Source organism: Calliphora vicina, chromosome 4 (genome assembly GCF_958450345.1).
Source record: "Calliphora vicina chromosome 4, idCalVici1.1, whole genome shotgun sequence".
Classification (NCBI taxonomy): domain Eukaryota; kingdom Metazoa; phylum Arthropoda; class Insecta; order Diptera; family Calliphoridae; genus Calliphora; species Calliphora vicina.
In genome coordinates this window covers 80898995-80913731 of record NC_088783.1, presented here as the reverse complement: position 1 = coordinate 80913731, position 14737 = coordinate 80898995, and the positions used below count along the sequence as shown (strand labels likewise).

Sequence of the window (14737 nt, the reverse complement as noted above, 5' to 3'; positions counted from 1 at the left end):
ATTATATAAAATCGTTTGTATTAAGTATTTTTGAAATCTGTTAATGCATTTTTTTACTTATATGATATAATTTATAATCATAAAAAACACAGTTTAAAATAAGTGCGTTGGCGGCTTATAAATCCTTTTTTGGAACTTAGTTCAAAGTTTTTGATATCAGTAGTCGAGATGATATAAATTTCAAAATGGTCAAACATTTTAACTAACGATTAATACAAGTTTGGCGCTATTTATTATATATTTAATAACGTTGCGATACTCAATATACTGAGATAATAAATTTCCAATTTTGACTTGGAACTTTTGCATACCATGAACAAAACTTAATAATTATAAAAAATCTAACTTTTTGTATTAAAATCTAAATTTTTATAAAAACTGGCCATGGCACGTTTGCTCACAAAACTAACCATATCAACTACATGTATTGATTTTAATAGTGAGGTAAGTCATATTTTCATCACAACGAGAAATTTAAGATTCCGCAATTCTCAATCACTTAGGTTTTTGACAGCAGATTCTATGCTCTATGCTTATTTCTCTATGCCTGATTAAAATGATTAGTATGTATTTAAAATAAAAGAAATATGTATTACATTTTTTTTTATATTAATCAAACATTTCCACTTGGGGTCAAAATAAACATTATTCAGTTTGTACTAGTTTTTCTACTCACAATTAACATTTAATTTGTATTTTTGTTGTTATTTTTAAATATATCAGTTGTAGTTATCAGTTGTTGTTAATAATTTAATCAAGTGTTGTTCTGTGTTCATTTTTTTTTATCAAATCTATACATATTTATTTTTCATTATTATTTACTACCTATAATTTGGAGAATAGTATGTATTATTATAGTTACTAAGTGAGTTTCTTATCTTTGTCATATATCAAATTTGGAAAAGGAAAACATGTATTGAATTCAAATTGAATTCTTTCCATAAAAACAATACATGTCAATAAGGATTTATTGTTGAATTAATGTATATGTAATTTTATGAACAAATTAAATCGAGTGTGTTATTAAGTAAATAATTTATGTATGTCAAATTTAAATTTCTGGCCCGGTAATCCGCCACCAAATTTAAGGAAGAAAAAATTTTCCGGTTTTACAAAATATTTTTTTTTAACCGGTTTTTACAAAAGGACGGATTTCGAGTTATTCGACAAACCGGTTTTTTTGACTGGAATTATTCGACAAAATCGAATATTTTTTTTTTATTTTAAGATTCTGCGATTAATTTTAATAATTAGCGATTACTTTAAACAACACTTTTCTTCTAAATGTGTGTTATGATTTCATGTTGAATGCCATTAACAATTTATACATCAAGGACTAGGCGCAGTCGAGCGTCATTGTCATTATTTCTGGCTCATTTTTGTTTTTTACCTTCGAAAATTTTGCGACTCGTTTTGGCGCGTGTTTGATTTAGTTTCGTATAACGGTTCCTGTTCTACGTAGTTTATACCAACCGCGTGTCTTTTAAATTGGTGGATATCATAAAATGTCATTGATACTGTACCACTACCATTGTCACTACTGATTTTAATAACAAGGTTTAATCGTTCCAGCTTCCTATACGTAGATATAGGTTTAGAATATATTGAATGTGACTCGGAAAATTTAGAAGCTCAGCTCAGTTTAACAATAAAAAAACAAAAAAACTAGTATTGCAACAACTAGCGATTTAAAACCAGATTTTGATTACTTGGACAAATTTTCAAAAAGTTAAAATAAAGTAAATCTTTTATACAATGCAATATAACTATAAAATTTTGTTTGATCAAAAATAAATTGAGGAATCATTTAAATTGTATTCTCTTCTTGAAATATTATTTTAAAAAAAAAACAAATAACTATTAGTATGTGTTAATATTATATTAATATATATCATTTCTTTTGATTTAAAATATTAAACAAATTTAAAGTTGTGTTAAATAAATTTTTAAATGACTGAATGATTTTTTAATTAGTTTTAATAAAAAAATATTTAAGCTTAATTTATACCTCAATTCATAAATTGACAAAAAATTTAAAAACCGGTTTTTGATTGAAAAAACCGAAAACCGGTTTTTAAAAATTACGCTTTTTCGAATTATTCGAAAACCAGTTTTTGGAATATGTCGAATATTTGATCACTCTATGCAGTTTCCACTAAGCTAGAATGTATTAAGTGACATTTCAAATCCCTAAGTGCCGCCTGACTGTCCACATAAATAGTCACTACAGACCCCATGACCAAATTTTTCTGTTGGCGATTAAAAAGTTTATTTGAGGTGTCAAAAATTCGATTAAATAAATTGTAATTCGTTTGTGTCACTGATGTTCTGTTACTAGTGCTGATCCAAAAAAAAAATGATATTTTATCATTACACATTACATTTTACATATTCCCAAATTGTATTGTTTATATAATTTACAAAAATTTCCAATAAAATGCTGAGCAAGAAACATCTGAATTATATACATATGTATACATGAAAATAACCTAGTTAACTTAATTCCAATTAATACATTCATTTTTTCCAGTTACTTTCAAAAAAAAAATTTCAAATACGAGTCAAGTTCATTGAACGACCTTCGCAAATTTTTTTTGTTACAAAACTTGACAATGAGGATTTGCGCAATAAATGCAACTTAAAATTGACACTCTCTGTAATCTTTTTATCTATGCTTGTGACAAGCAAACATTCAAACATGTAATAAACAAAATTAGCTGTCACATTTAGGGGTACTATGGCACTATTTAATAAAAGTGCATCGTTAGACTTTATTATTTTACAAGTACGCTGCGTCATACTTGTGACAATAAGCAGAGCAAAATAGTTTAGAATGTAAAATTGTGTTCAGATATAATATATTTAATAAAATGTTTACATTAAGCATATGTTGTATATGCAATAATATATGTATGTCTGTATATGTACCATGTAACAAGAAATACAAGTTACAATATATAATATTTTTGGTTTTGTAAATTTTCGTTTAAAAACTTCATTATCTTGTACATTTCATATAAAGTTTTCATTATTTTAATGAAAAAATTAAATATTAAAATAACACTCTGCTACACCAAAAATATGCAGTGATTCTTATATAGCAATTCTGTTGTGTTGAAGCCAATAGAGTTCGGAAATACTTATAATTGAAATAACAATTGGGGGAGAAACTGTCTTCTATTAAGTCATATTGTTATAATGTCCTATTATATTAATTTAGTTCCATAAATTTTTTGTTGTGTTTCAAACCAAAAAAATTTAAACTAATAAAACTTTTTGATAAAATCACACTTTTTTGTTTGAAGAACCACAACAATATGTTTAAACTAATTTAATATAATAGGACATTATGACAATATGACTTAATAGATCGTTTGAATTCCCCAATTATTCTTAAAGTTACAACTTCAAAAAATCATAAATACGTATGTATGATGTTTTGAAATTGATTTCAAAATTATTTATTTTATTTAAAAGATATATGTATGCATGCTTCACCATTCAAATTGAAAATCGGTTGGAACATGACTCAGCCATGTTGAGTTTAAGTAAAGCTTTAAAACATACATGGTCAATTCACAAGGTCTCCTATCAGTCATATTGTCATAATGTCCTAATATATCACGACTCGGCGGCTCGGCTTAACCGACTCTTAGGCATTCGGCACAGGTCTCTGCTGGTTGGTTACGATAACACAATAAACATAACATACAGAGTAGTATTATTTTAGAACATTTTTTGCTTGAAATGTTACAAAAACGATTGTGAAATATTAGGACATTATGACAATATGCTACGATAAGAGACCTTGTGAATTGACCAACAGTTAAAATACCTATTTGGCCATGATTGGAATAGTATAACAAGTTGTATCCATTTATTATTATCCCTCTGTTTTTACGTGCAATTTATTGTATATTTTCATTATCATTCACAAAATATAGAAAATGTAATGTGTATATATACAAATTTTGCTCTTGAAACAAAGCATGCGCAAAAATTCCTTTCCAAGAAAGTCTGCTGCTTACAACAAAGTGTTTTTTGTTAGTCTTTATCTTTCTCCCAGTAAACTATTACTGTAGTACTGAAGTGAACGTTGGGTCGCTGCCTTTGTCAGTTGTTGCCGGGTATGGTGTTTGGGTGCGTTTACTAGTCTGCATCTTTATTCTTTAATATTTTCCAGTCATTTTGAAAAACGTAATAAAGAAAACATATTGTGTATGTGAATCTTTACTAAAATTTCTTTGTATCTACATATACTAATATTGTAATGGATAAATAGATGCTTGAGTTTGATAAATTTTCTTTTGTTTGAAACACGTTTTATGTTAGTTTTTATTTATCGATATTCTGTAATTTTTTTTTATTTTCCACGTCACAGTTTAGTCTGTGTATTTTTTTTGTACAGGATTTGCCAATCAGATTAACAGTTTCTTTAGTAAATTTAAAGAACAAATTTTAAATCAATAGTACCAATTATATAATATAGTTGTAGACTATAAGTATGATTATAAATGTATGTAAAATAAACGTTAGTTGTGCAGACATTAACATTGAAGTTTTTATTGGCATTGGTCTATTCACTGCACTACAACTATTAATTTGCGCGGTAATTACTATATCCTTCTCCACGAGTACTATGGATATATTCATATCTACATGGTTGTCATTCCGTTTAGGGTAATTGATATAACGATGTTAGTCTGATCGTTTGTCCTATTTTTGTTAAATTCAACTTTCGAAGGCCCAGATATCTGACGAACCTAAATCTTGTATTAATATATCAAATATACGTATCGAAAATTAGCATAACCAGTCCATAAATGACTGAGATATGATAAAAAGAACCGCGACTAAATCGATATTTAGAAATATTCTGTATATACATAGATAACATGAATATAAAATAAAATCTATTTCGAATTTAGAAATATTCTGTATATACATAGATAACATGAATATAAAATAAAATCTATTTCGAATGTCTTTCTATTAGCAAAATATTTGTTTAAAAAAAAAAAAAAATTCCAAAAAAAAAAAATTGTTTTTCACCAAACAATCTACATGTATATGTATATAAAAGAGTAACGTGACTGACTGATTCATTCATCATCGCACAAACCAAACCGGTAAAGCTAGAAGCCTGAATTGCAGGAAATGGGTTCCTTTTACAACCTGTAGATCCACTAAGAAGGGATTTTTGGAAATTTGGTCGGGATAAATTGGGCAAAAACGACAAAAAATAATATTTTAAATGTATTCGCCTTTAATCAAAAAAAGAGCCGACAGCTGTCTGGTACCTTTGGCCATAAGGGGTAAAAATACTCCTAAATAAATAAACATAGAAATCCAATTTTAAATGCATCTGGCTCAGATCAATAAAGACTAGAAATCTTGTTGGCACTTTTTTGAAAATCGAATTCTTTAGGCCTAAAATTTGTATTATGTGTTGGTACTTTTATATGAAAATATACATATTTTCTCAATAAAAATTCCATGAACTATTATTTTCAAATAGTACGTATTACTGATAATTAATAGAAACTTTTTCGAAAATTATTTCCCAAATCCGTGCATTAACAAATTAAACATGAATTTTCTCACTTGCATTATACTTTGGCTGATTAGCTTCGCTAACAAAGTAGCGGGTTAATAGCTAGTGTTTTGATACAATGTTTTCTCACCAAAACAAAAATATATTTTTCTTTTAAAGTATACTAAGGTGATGGATATATAAAATACGTCACAGTCGATTATAAAACTCTTACTTGTTTTTAACTAAATTGTTATCGCTGGTCATTTTATTAGGTAGGCACTCTCAAATAACTTTTGTATAGCAACAAATTCAATTTATATGTATATGAAAACGGCCTTCTAAATACATATATCGCAAAATGTTTAAATAAGATTTAAAAACATATGCTAACAGTTAAGTATTAATAACGAAAATGTTGATTTTAACTAGAGAGGAGGTAACTTTTCCTTGTGAAAATTTATACACAAAAAAGTTTTATATCGAAATTAATCGACTTGAAAATATTACTTTCAAGCTCACTCCATTCATCAAATCCAAATAAGTCATCCTGACAATTTTGCTCCAGTTTTCTCAGATTGTTAAAAATAATAGAGTCATAAGGTTCTGCCATAGTTATCAAAACTATTTGCTTTTGTTGTCGGTTATAACTTCTCTCTCTTTATTGTACATAAATGTTTCTCTTAGCTCACACTATAAGAGTTATGGGATATCATCAAACTTGTTCAATATTAATTCAGGGATAACGCAATGATGCTTATTTTTCAAAATGATGTTTTATTTTAAACTTCCAACTCTACCAATTCTTTTGTAGATGACAGCAATATTTGTCATTCCCGCGATTAATATATGAAGATGAATATTTGTTTTACGAGTTTATAAATATCGAAACCATATAAACTTTAGCTTTAAGAGGCATTATTTATTCGATTATGTACATGAAAAGCCCTATTATGAATTAACTGATCATTTTGATAAACTATGACAATATTCTTTTATTTGATTTATAGCCAGTCGGCGGATGTGATAATGCTGCATGTGTCAAATTTAAGTATAATATTAAACTCAATTGACATTAACGCAATAACACTTTAATGTCATTATGCAAACACAAAAGAAAGACAAACAAAAACTAACAATAAATGCTAAAGTAGATAAACCGTAAACAAGTTAAATGAAATTTGAGATATTTATATGTGAAATTTAAGATCATTTAAATTTTAAAATAAAATTAAATTAAAATAGAAAATCCTAAATGACCTCTAGCTATCAAATGCGATCATTATTTAATATTTATACACGTTCGTTCGCTTGTAGTATAAAAATAATATAAAATTGTATAATTAAATAGCTTTTTTTATTAATCACAATCAGGAGAAGCATTATTAAAAAACAGCACAATGTTGTGTTAGGTCATGTCTGGAAATTTTTTAATTTTACATTTCAATTAAGAATTAAACAAACCTCAACAATGTGTGTAAAAGACCTTTTTGTATTACTAATGGTTTATTTTTATAAAAAAACTTATTTTAAAGTCAGATTTTTATTTCAAAAATGTGCAAAAGCTTGCAAATATGTATTTATTTAATGATAAGATCATGTATTGCATGTATTACAATACAAAAATAAACTTAAAAATTTATAAACATTTGAATTAAAGAAACAAAAGCCCTGCTCCAGTACTACATAGTTATATTTACAGGTTTTAGTCTGCAATAGTCCAAAAAACAACAAATTTTATTGAAATCTTTAGTAACAGAATGCTTTCCTATAAACCCTGCATACAAATCTGACTAGTGTACAAGAACAAATATAATAGGTAATTCAATTATAAACACATGCATTTAATCAACAATTTGTTTCTAGCTCAAACAGTTGTGATTATTTTCTTTAAATTCCCTCTTGTTGGTGTAGAATTTAAATAAGTATGTAGTTAAAAATAATATGCATAAATTATATTCAAATTTTATTTTAAGTAAAACAAATGTCTAATGTCTATCAGTGGCACTTTTATAAGCTCATTAGAAACAAATAGTTGGAAGCAAATTAGAGTGGCTTATTCGACTGCTGAATTCACCTTCGTTTTTTTTTTTTTTGTTTTGAACTTTTCCGTTTTTAATGAATAAAGCAAGTTTTTGTTTTGATTTTTTTTAGAAAGTCCAAAATTTGGATTTATAAACTCTATCAATTGTGTAAGTTTTAATAAATTCTGAGGTGGTAATAATACGTCCCCTCAATAAAACCATAGTGTTTAAGAATATATATTTTTTATTGCATAATAAACTACATGACTGATTCTATATGTGGTCAAAATTTGGTGAAATTCTACTTCCACAAAGTGGGTCAAAAAAAATCAATTGAAATATTACTTTTGTTCTAGATGTCTACTAACACAAAATTTTTAAACTCAATTATTTCGAAATGGGAAAAAAATATACACTATTGTTTTATTAAGGGGACGAATAAATGATATATTGATTTGAATATGTTAACCAATATGGATATTGTGGAAGATACAACAAACGGAGTGAAAAAAATTGTTTGATATGTAATGGATCCTATTCGGGTATATTCTATTAGAAATTCCTGTGATATGAAAGTTTCTTTATACGTTTTATTCGTAAAGAAGAATTTTTATTGAAATAATCGATTTTTTATCAACCCAACTATAATTTTTCAGCTACAACAGAAAAATTCGAGCATTTAGATTGAAACATTCGATAGCAATAAATTCGGTTATAAAAAAAACTGTTTTCAATGTGTAACAAAAACAGAAAGTTTTTTAACAGGAAATTTTACTTTTCTAATAGGGAGACTTTATACAAAATGAAATTTTAGCTTCTTAAAGAAATTATTAAGTTACATAACTAACATTACAACTTCTGAGGATATTTAGGTATATTTAGAGAAAATAATTTCACTATCTTTACATTATGGGCTTCATTAAACTTGTTTTTTCATCTTGAATGGAAAAGTCTTTTTTGTAGAAACTGTTTTTCTGGATGTTAAGACATGTTACAATAAAATAAAATATTTTGGATTTTATATAGGTATTATATACAAACATTGTTTTTCCTTTCAAATTCCTAATTCGAAAGCGAATAATCGTCCACACTCTAATGGACACTAATGGATTTTGTTTGATTAAAACAAAAATTCTGCAGGCTTCGTCCTTGGGCTGAAACAAATATTTAATCGGCTCTGATTCTGAGTCGGTCGGTATACTTTAAGGTGGGTGTTAGACTAATATTTTTTGGCGTTACAAACAACAGCACAAACGCATTATACCCTGCCCATTATGGTGGGGGAAAATGAATGGTGAGGGGTTTGTTTTAAAATTTTGTATTTTTTGGTAGGTATATAGAAATTCTGAATTTAGTGTTAAATTTAAATGTGTGTTCAAAACATTAGCATCGACATGTGATTTGCAGCATACGATTGTAGCAATAACACAAAATGAATATAAATATTTAACATACATACGTTGGAAAGGTGTGCAAATAAGGCAAAATGGGAATGTTTCCCTGTTATAATATTTAGTATTGAGTTTCTTGATCCACTGGTTATTTATGATCCCGAAATAAGTACATACCAAGTCAATAGTACTATCGTCAGTAGTAGACTTCCAAATATGCGCTCATGTTAATTGTCTATAGTAAATAGCATTGTCTTGGGTATAATAAGTCACTAGTACTGGTGACTGTGTCAATAGTAAGTCAGTACAGTTTCACTATTGACATTTCCAGCAGGGAAATTTTATTTAATTTAGACATACGATTCAACTATGTCTAAATTAAAAAGTCGAATCTGAAAAGTCTCATTGCTGGGAATATACAACGTAGTTTTTCTGGAAATGTGCGAATATTTTGTCTTTAAAAACTTTAATGCATATTTTACTTTTTTAGACTGATTTTAGCAGCATATTTTCCAATAATAAATGCATGAAAATATGCCCCTATTAATAACCTATAGGTATAATACCTATATTATTTTTGAAGCTCATACAAATTTAAATTAAATTTTTGCAGATTTTAAAACAATTCCAAGTTTAGAACTTAAATTCGAAACCCTTCCCTCTAAATAGCTAAACTGTCATACCTACCACGTTCTTGATTATTTTAATAAATTCAGACGTGTTTATTAACTAATCACAATATGGCTTAACAAAATCTTATGGAATAAAATTAATTTTGTTTTGGTAGAGACGTGTGTTAGTTATCACAAATTTATTAAGTGACTTTTTTTAGGTCTCTAGTTATAAACAAATGATAATGAAAAAAGAAAAGAAAAACACCAAAAATAAACAACAATAACTATAAAAAAATAATAAAATAAAAATACAAACCTAAATATGTGCGTATGAATATTTTAGCACACTTTTGTGAACAAAGAGCAAGAGTAGAAAAATAAACAAAAACAAACTAAATAAAATGTATATGAAAACAAAAACAAACAATTCCACTAAAAACCAGTTCATTTTAATGGTTTCTTATTGTTGTTGCAATTATTTTTGGAAAGGTAAATAATAGAGGTAACTACATACAATTATTTTCAAAAGCAACAAACAATTACAAAGTATACCTACCTAGCCTACGATTAGAATTAAAAATAAAAAATAACTACTTTGTAATTGTTGCCAGAAAGGGTTATTTATTTGTCCCTTGAGGTAGGATAGGTTTTTGATTTGGGAATAAATCCCAAATGAAAATTTTACTGATATTTAAGAGCTCGGACGTCTTAACCATTATTGCATTTTAGATCTATACACAAGTTTCAATAATCTCGAAATATGTCCTACTAGAATTTATCGAGGTCCTTTAGAAATGCAGTGTAGAAAAGCGTTGTTAATCGTGTATAGTTCCTCAGCATTATTTTAATTCTTTAAATCTTTTGAAATATCCGATTTTATTTGGAAATTTTAATTTTAAATTTGGTGCCAATTTATCTGGCTACACAACACGCCTATTTTCTAGTAAATATTTATGTGCCTAAAAACAATAACACTTGGACGACATTTATTTATAAAATGTCTGCATGATTTGCAAATTTACATACCTGCTTCAATTCTTTTTCAATTTCACCAGCTCTTATAACCAATGGTCCACGCACTGCATATTCCATGGTAATAAAATTTGGATTGATATTCTCCAATTGCAAACATTTGTTAGTTTGTCCAGGCATTTTGTCTGATGATGAATTAACTACGGCGGATGTTGTTAAAGCGCGACAATATTCCGTTGTATACGAATTGTTACTGAGGAGACGACTAGTGCGCGCGTTAAATGTTTGAGCCGGACTGAATGCTGCTGTGGAGAGCTGACGGTGGTTTTGTTGTTGATTCACATGAATCAACAACGATTTCCAGCGACGAGCTACATGTTTTGATAACACCGGTGATGTTGTTCTCACGCTATTACTGCTACAGGCAGAGACGTTGGCATGGGCAGCAGCCGCAGTAGCGCGCTGGATAACAGCATTGGAATTGTTAAGTAAAAGACGACTCATTTTTTTGTATTTATTGTATACTATTGTGTAGAAAAGTGTATATACTCGTCGTGCCGCAGGAGTGGTGGTGGAGTGTGTACGGTTTTTTGTTGTTGTACAGTAGTATTAGTTGTGGTTGATTGGAGAAGCTTTTTTTTGTTTGTTTGTTATACTAAAACAACTGTAAAGAGATTTATAGAGAATGGAAAAGAGTGAGATAGAATAAGAGAAAGATACTGATAAATAAACAAAGAAATACAGTTACATACATTCTGAATGTATAACATGAAAAATAAATTCAATTTTGTGATAAGAACTAACAAGTAGTCTGTAATGTACAGTTACAGTGCGGCCAGACGTAGCAGCGACCGCATTTTTAGGCTGGAAAAGCATTGTTATTGTTAGACATTTAGGGTACAACAGTTCATTTTGTGATAATGCAGTGGTTAAGCTTTAAAAGCTTTAACTTATTATCTTTGCTTCATAAAGCTCTTATTAAACTTTTTAAAACTTCTTATAAATTCAAAATAACAGCTTCTTTAAATTTATGAATGGCACTGTGGGTTTGATTAAAAAATTATTGTTAATAAATAATAAGGGTTTGTTTAATTTGACAAAATACATGTCACCAAATAGTGTTTTTTTATAATTTTCAAAGTAACCGTTTTTAAAAATTAATGCAATTCTAAATGAACGAATTCGTTACATATTTTCTTTTTATACCTAAATCAATTTGTTTTTCTAGTTTGGCTATCGTTTCCTATATAACTGCAATTACTGTTACAACTAAAATACGTATTTTTGTTTTCCATAGTTGAGTTTATTGAAATCAGATGAAGTTAAAATGTAATAAAATACCAACTTTGTCAACTTATTTTAATATTTTGTAAATATCATCAAGAAATTACTGTTATCATTTAAATACCGTTACCGAAATAACTGTAAATACCTATACAGCTACCTTTTTACCGTTTCGAATTGGCAGCTAACCTTAATTTTTTAAGTCAAAATTTCAAATACATATCGCTCATTTGCTGCAACAACATCATAATTCAAAAAAAGTCCCCCCAACTAAAATCGAAGCTTAAAGATTGTATAAAAAGACTTAAAAAGCTCTTGGAATTTCGAAAAATGGAATCATTGAATAAATATTTAGAAAGCCTGGACGCAACCCCGCAATCGGATTACTCATTATGGCGAGCAACAAAAAATCTTAAAAGACCCGTTATATGTAAGTCCCCCATGCGAAATTCAAGTGGTGGTTGGGCAAGAAATGATACTGAAAAAGGGAATCTGTTTGTTAATCATTTAAAAAAAGTATTTACACCGAACACATCAAACGAAGCAATTGAGTTGCCACCTGTTGCACCCTATTTTGGAGCAGCCGTACCCCTACGTTTTGAGATTCGAGAGATCGAAAATGCTATTGCTGATTTAAATCCCAAGAAAGCGCCTGGTATGGATAAGATCAGCAACAAGATGCTTATGGAGCTACCCCGGATAGCAATAAAAATAATTCTTTTTATTTTTAATGCTATATTACGACTTGAATATTATCCTCCAGAATGGAAGGTTTCACTGGTTACCATGATACCCAAGCCGGGAAAAGATCACACAAAAGTAGAATCATACAGACCCATCAGCCTATTGTCTAATATATCAAAGCTATTTGAGAAGATACTTATGAACAAGTTGTACCCGATGTTAACTGAAAACAATTGTATTCCGAATCATCAATTTGGATTTAGAAGAAAACACAGTACTATCGAACAAACCCATAGACTTGTAAATATGGTGAGAAAAGCGTTTGAAGAAAAGAAATACTGTTCTGCACTCTTCATCGACATCTCTCAAGCGTTTGATAAGGTATGGCATGCTGGATTAATATACAAATTGAGTCAAAATTTACCGGCAAACACACATAAGCTGTTGGAAAGCTATTTAACTGGTCGAACATTTAAGGTTAAAGAGGGAAACTTTTTAAGTACTGCACAACCCATTGAAGCTGGAGTCGCACAAGGCAGTATCCTGGGACCTTTTTTATATTTGATGTATTCGTCTGACATGCCAACTAACAATCGCACTCATACATCAACATTTGCTGATGATACTGCTATTCTAAGCATTCATGAAAACCCTCAAAAAGCGTCTCGTTACTTACAAAACCACATATTTGAATTAGAAAAATGGTTAAAACAATGGAAAATTAAAGTCAACGATCAAAAATGTACACACATTACATTTACATTGCGTAGAGAATCATGCCACCCTATTCATATCAATAACCAAACAATAATTCAACAATCGGAAGTGAAATACCTCGGAATACATCTCGATCATCGCCTTACATGGAAAAGTCATATAGATGCAAAGTTGACTCAAATGAAATTGAAATCAATTCAAATTAATTGGCTTATTGGCAGAAACTCCACGCTTAGTTTAGATTGTAAACTTCTACTTTATAACATGATCATAAAACCGATATGGTGTTATGGCATACAGTTATGGGGCACGGCCTCAGCGTCAAATGTAGAAAAGATCCAAAGACGCCAAAACAAGTTTCTAAGAATGATCACAGTTGCCCCCTGGTATATCAAAAACGCGAATATACACAAAGATCTAAACGTGCCCATTGTAAAAACTGAAATCTCGAAAAACATACAAAAATATTTAAAAAAACTTGAAGTTCACCCAAACCCGCTGGCCCGCAACATATTAGATAACCGTGGACACACTCGATTAAGAAGGAGGGACACAGCAGACCTAATCTAGAAGGAATAATGCCAATTTAACCAAAACAACCATGAACACAAAATTTGTTCGTCCGGCACTGGCTGGACTAATTAAATAATAATATTAGATATAAGATTTGAACCACTTATTGTTAGTTCATTAAATAATGAAGATACAATAAATAATGAAAAAAAAAAAAAATTCTTTAAGATAAACATTCGAATCGAATGGACCTGATCTGTAAAATGCGACAGTCTATATTTGTGTGAAATTTTAGCCAATATCTCTGGAATTTGAACACACGCATATTACATGCGTAGGTATTTTTCAAGACAATTCAGAAAGTAAGTATTTAAGAATTTAGTTCTATAATTTAGCTGTGTAAATCCAAAACTATATTTGTGTGGTTTTTGCTTATATCTCAGCCAATTAACTTTAGTGATTTTCAATACCAAAATGTTTATGACTATATCTGATATATTTAACCACCACATGTGAGTCGGAAGGTTATCAGGGGGCTTTGAAATATGTATATGTGAGCTATAAAGTTTTCAGGACTCATTTTAAATTACGTCATGTTTTGCAATAATACTTTAAAAAACTTTAGTTATTTCAAAATATTTGTAATTTTTTTTCGATATTAAAAAATCAAAAAAAAAATAGTCCAAATTTTCAATTTACAGCAGATTGATTGAGATCCAATCTATAATATCCATTATATTAAGAAGCGTTGACATAATGTGAAAAATTTTATGAAAAGAAACATCTAAGATTATTATTAAAAGAATAATGTTTTTCTTAACTGTTCGACTACCAGGCGATTTGGGTGTTTTCCAACGCCCTTTTCGAAATGCATTTCGAAATAGAAAAAAATATTTTTTTTAAAAAAAACTATGAATCTAGGGGTTTCGGACTTTTTTAAAAAGAATCTCCTCTTTTTAAAAGCTTATTTTAAATTAAAAATCGAAAAAACCAGACCATCAATCT

General features: G+C 28.7%; 1 protein-coding gene across 1 annotated transcript in view; it reads right to left on the bottom strand.

Annotated features, from left to right (window-relative positions):
* LOC135956410 (alanine aminotransferase 1) overlaps positions 1 to 14737 on the bottom strand; it is a 31105-nt gene that overhangs the window by 8704 nt on the left and 7664 nt on the right. The window contains exon 2 of the mRNA XM_065506899.1: positions 10589 to 11198. Within this exon, the coding sequence (XP_065362971.1) occupies positions 10589 to 11038 (450 nt within the window). The 5' untranslated portion in view covers positions 11039 to 11198. The remainder of the gene's footprint in view (positions 1 to 10588; positions 11199 to 14737) is intronic.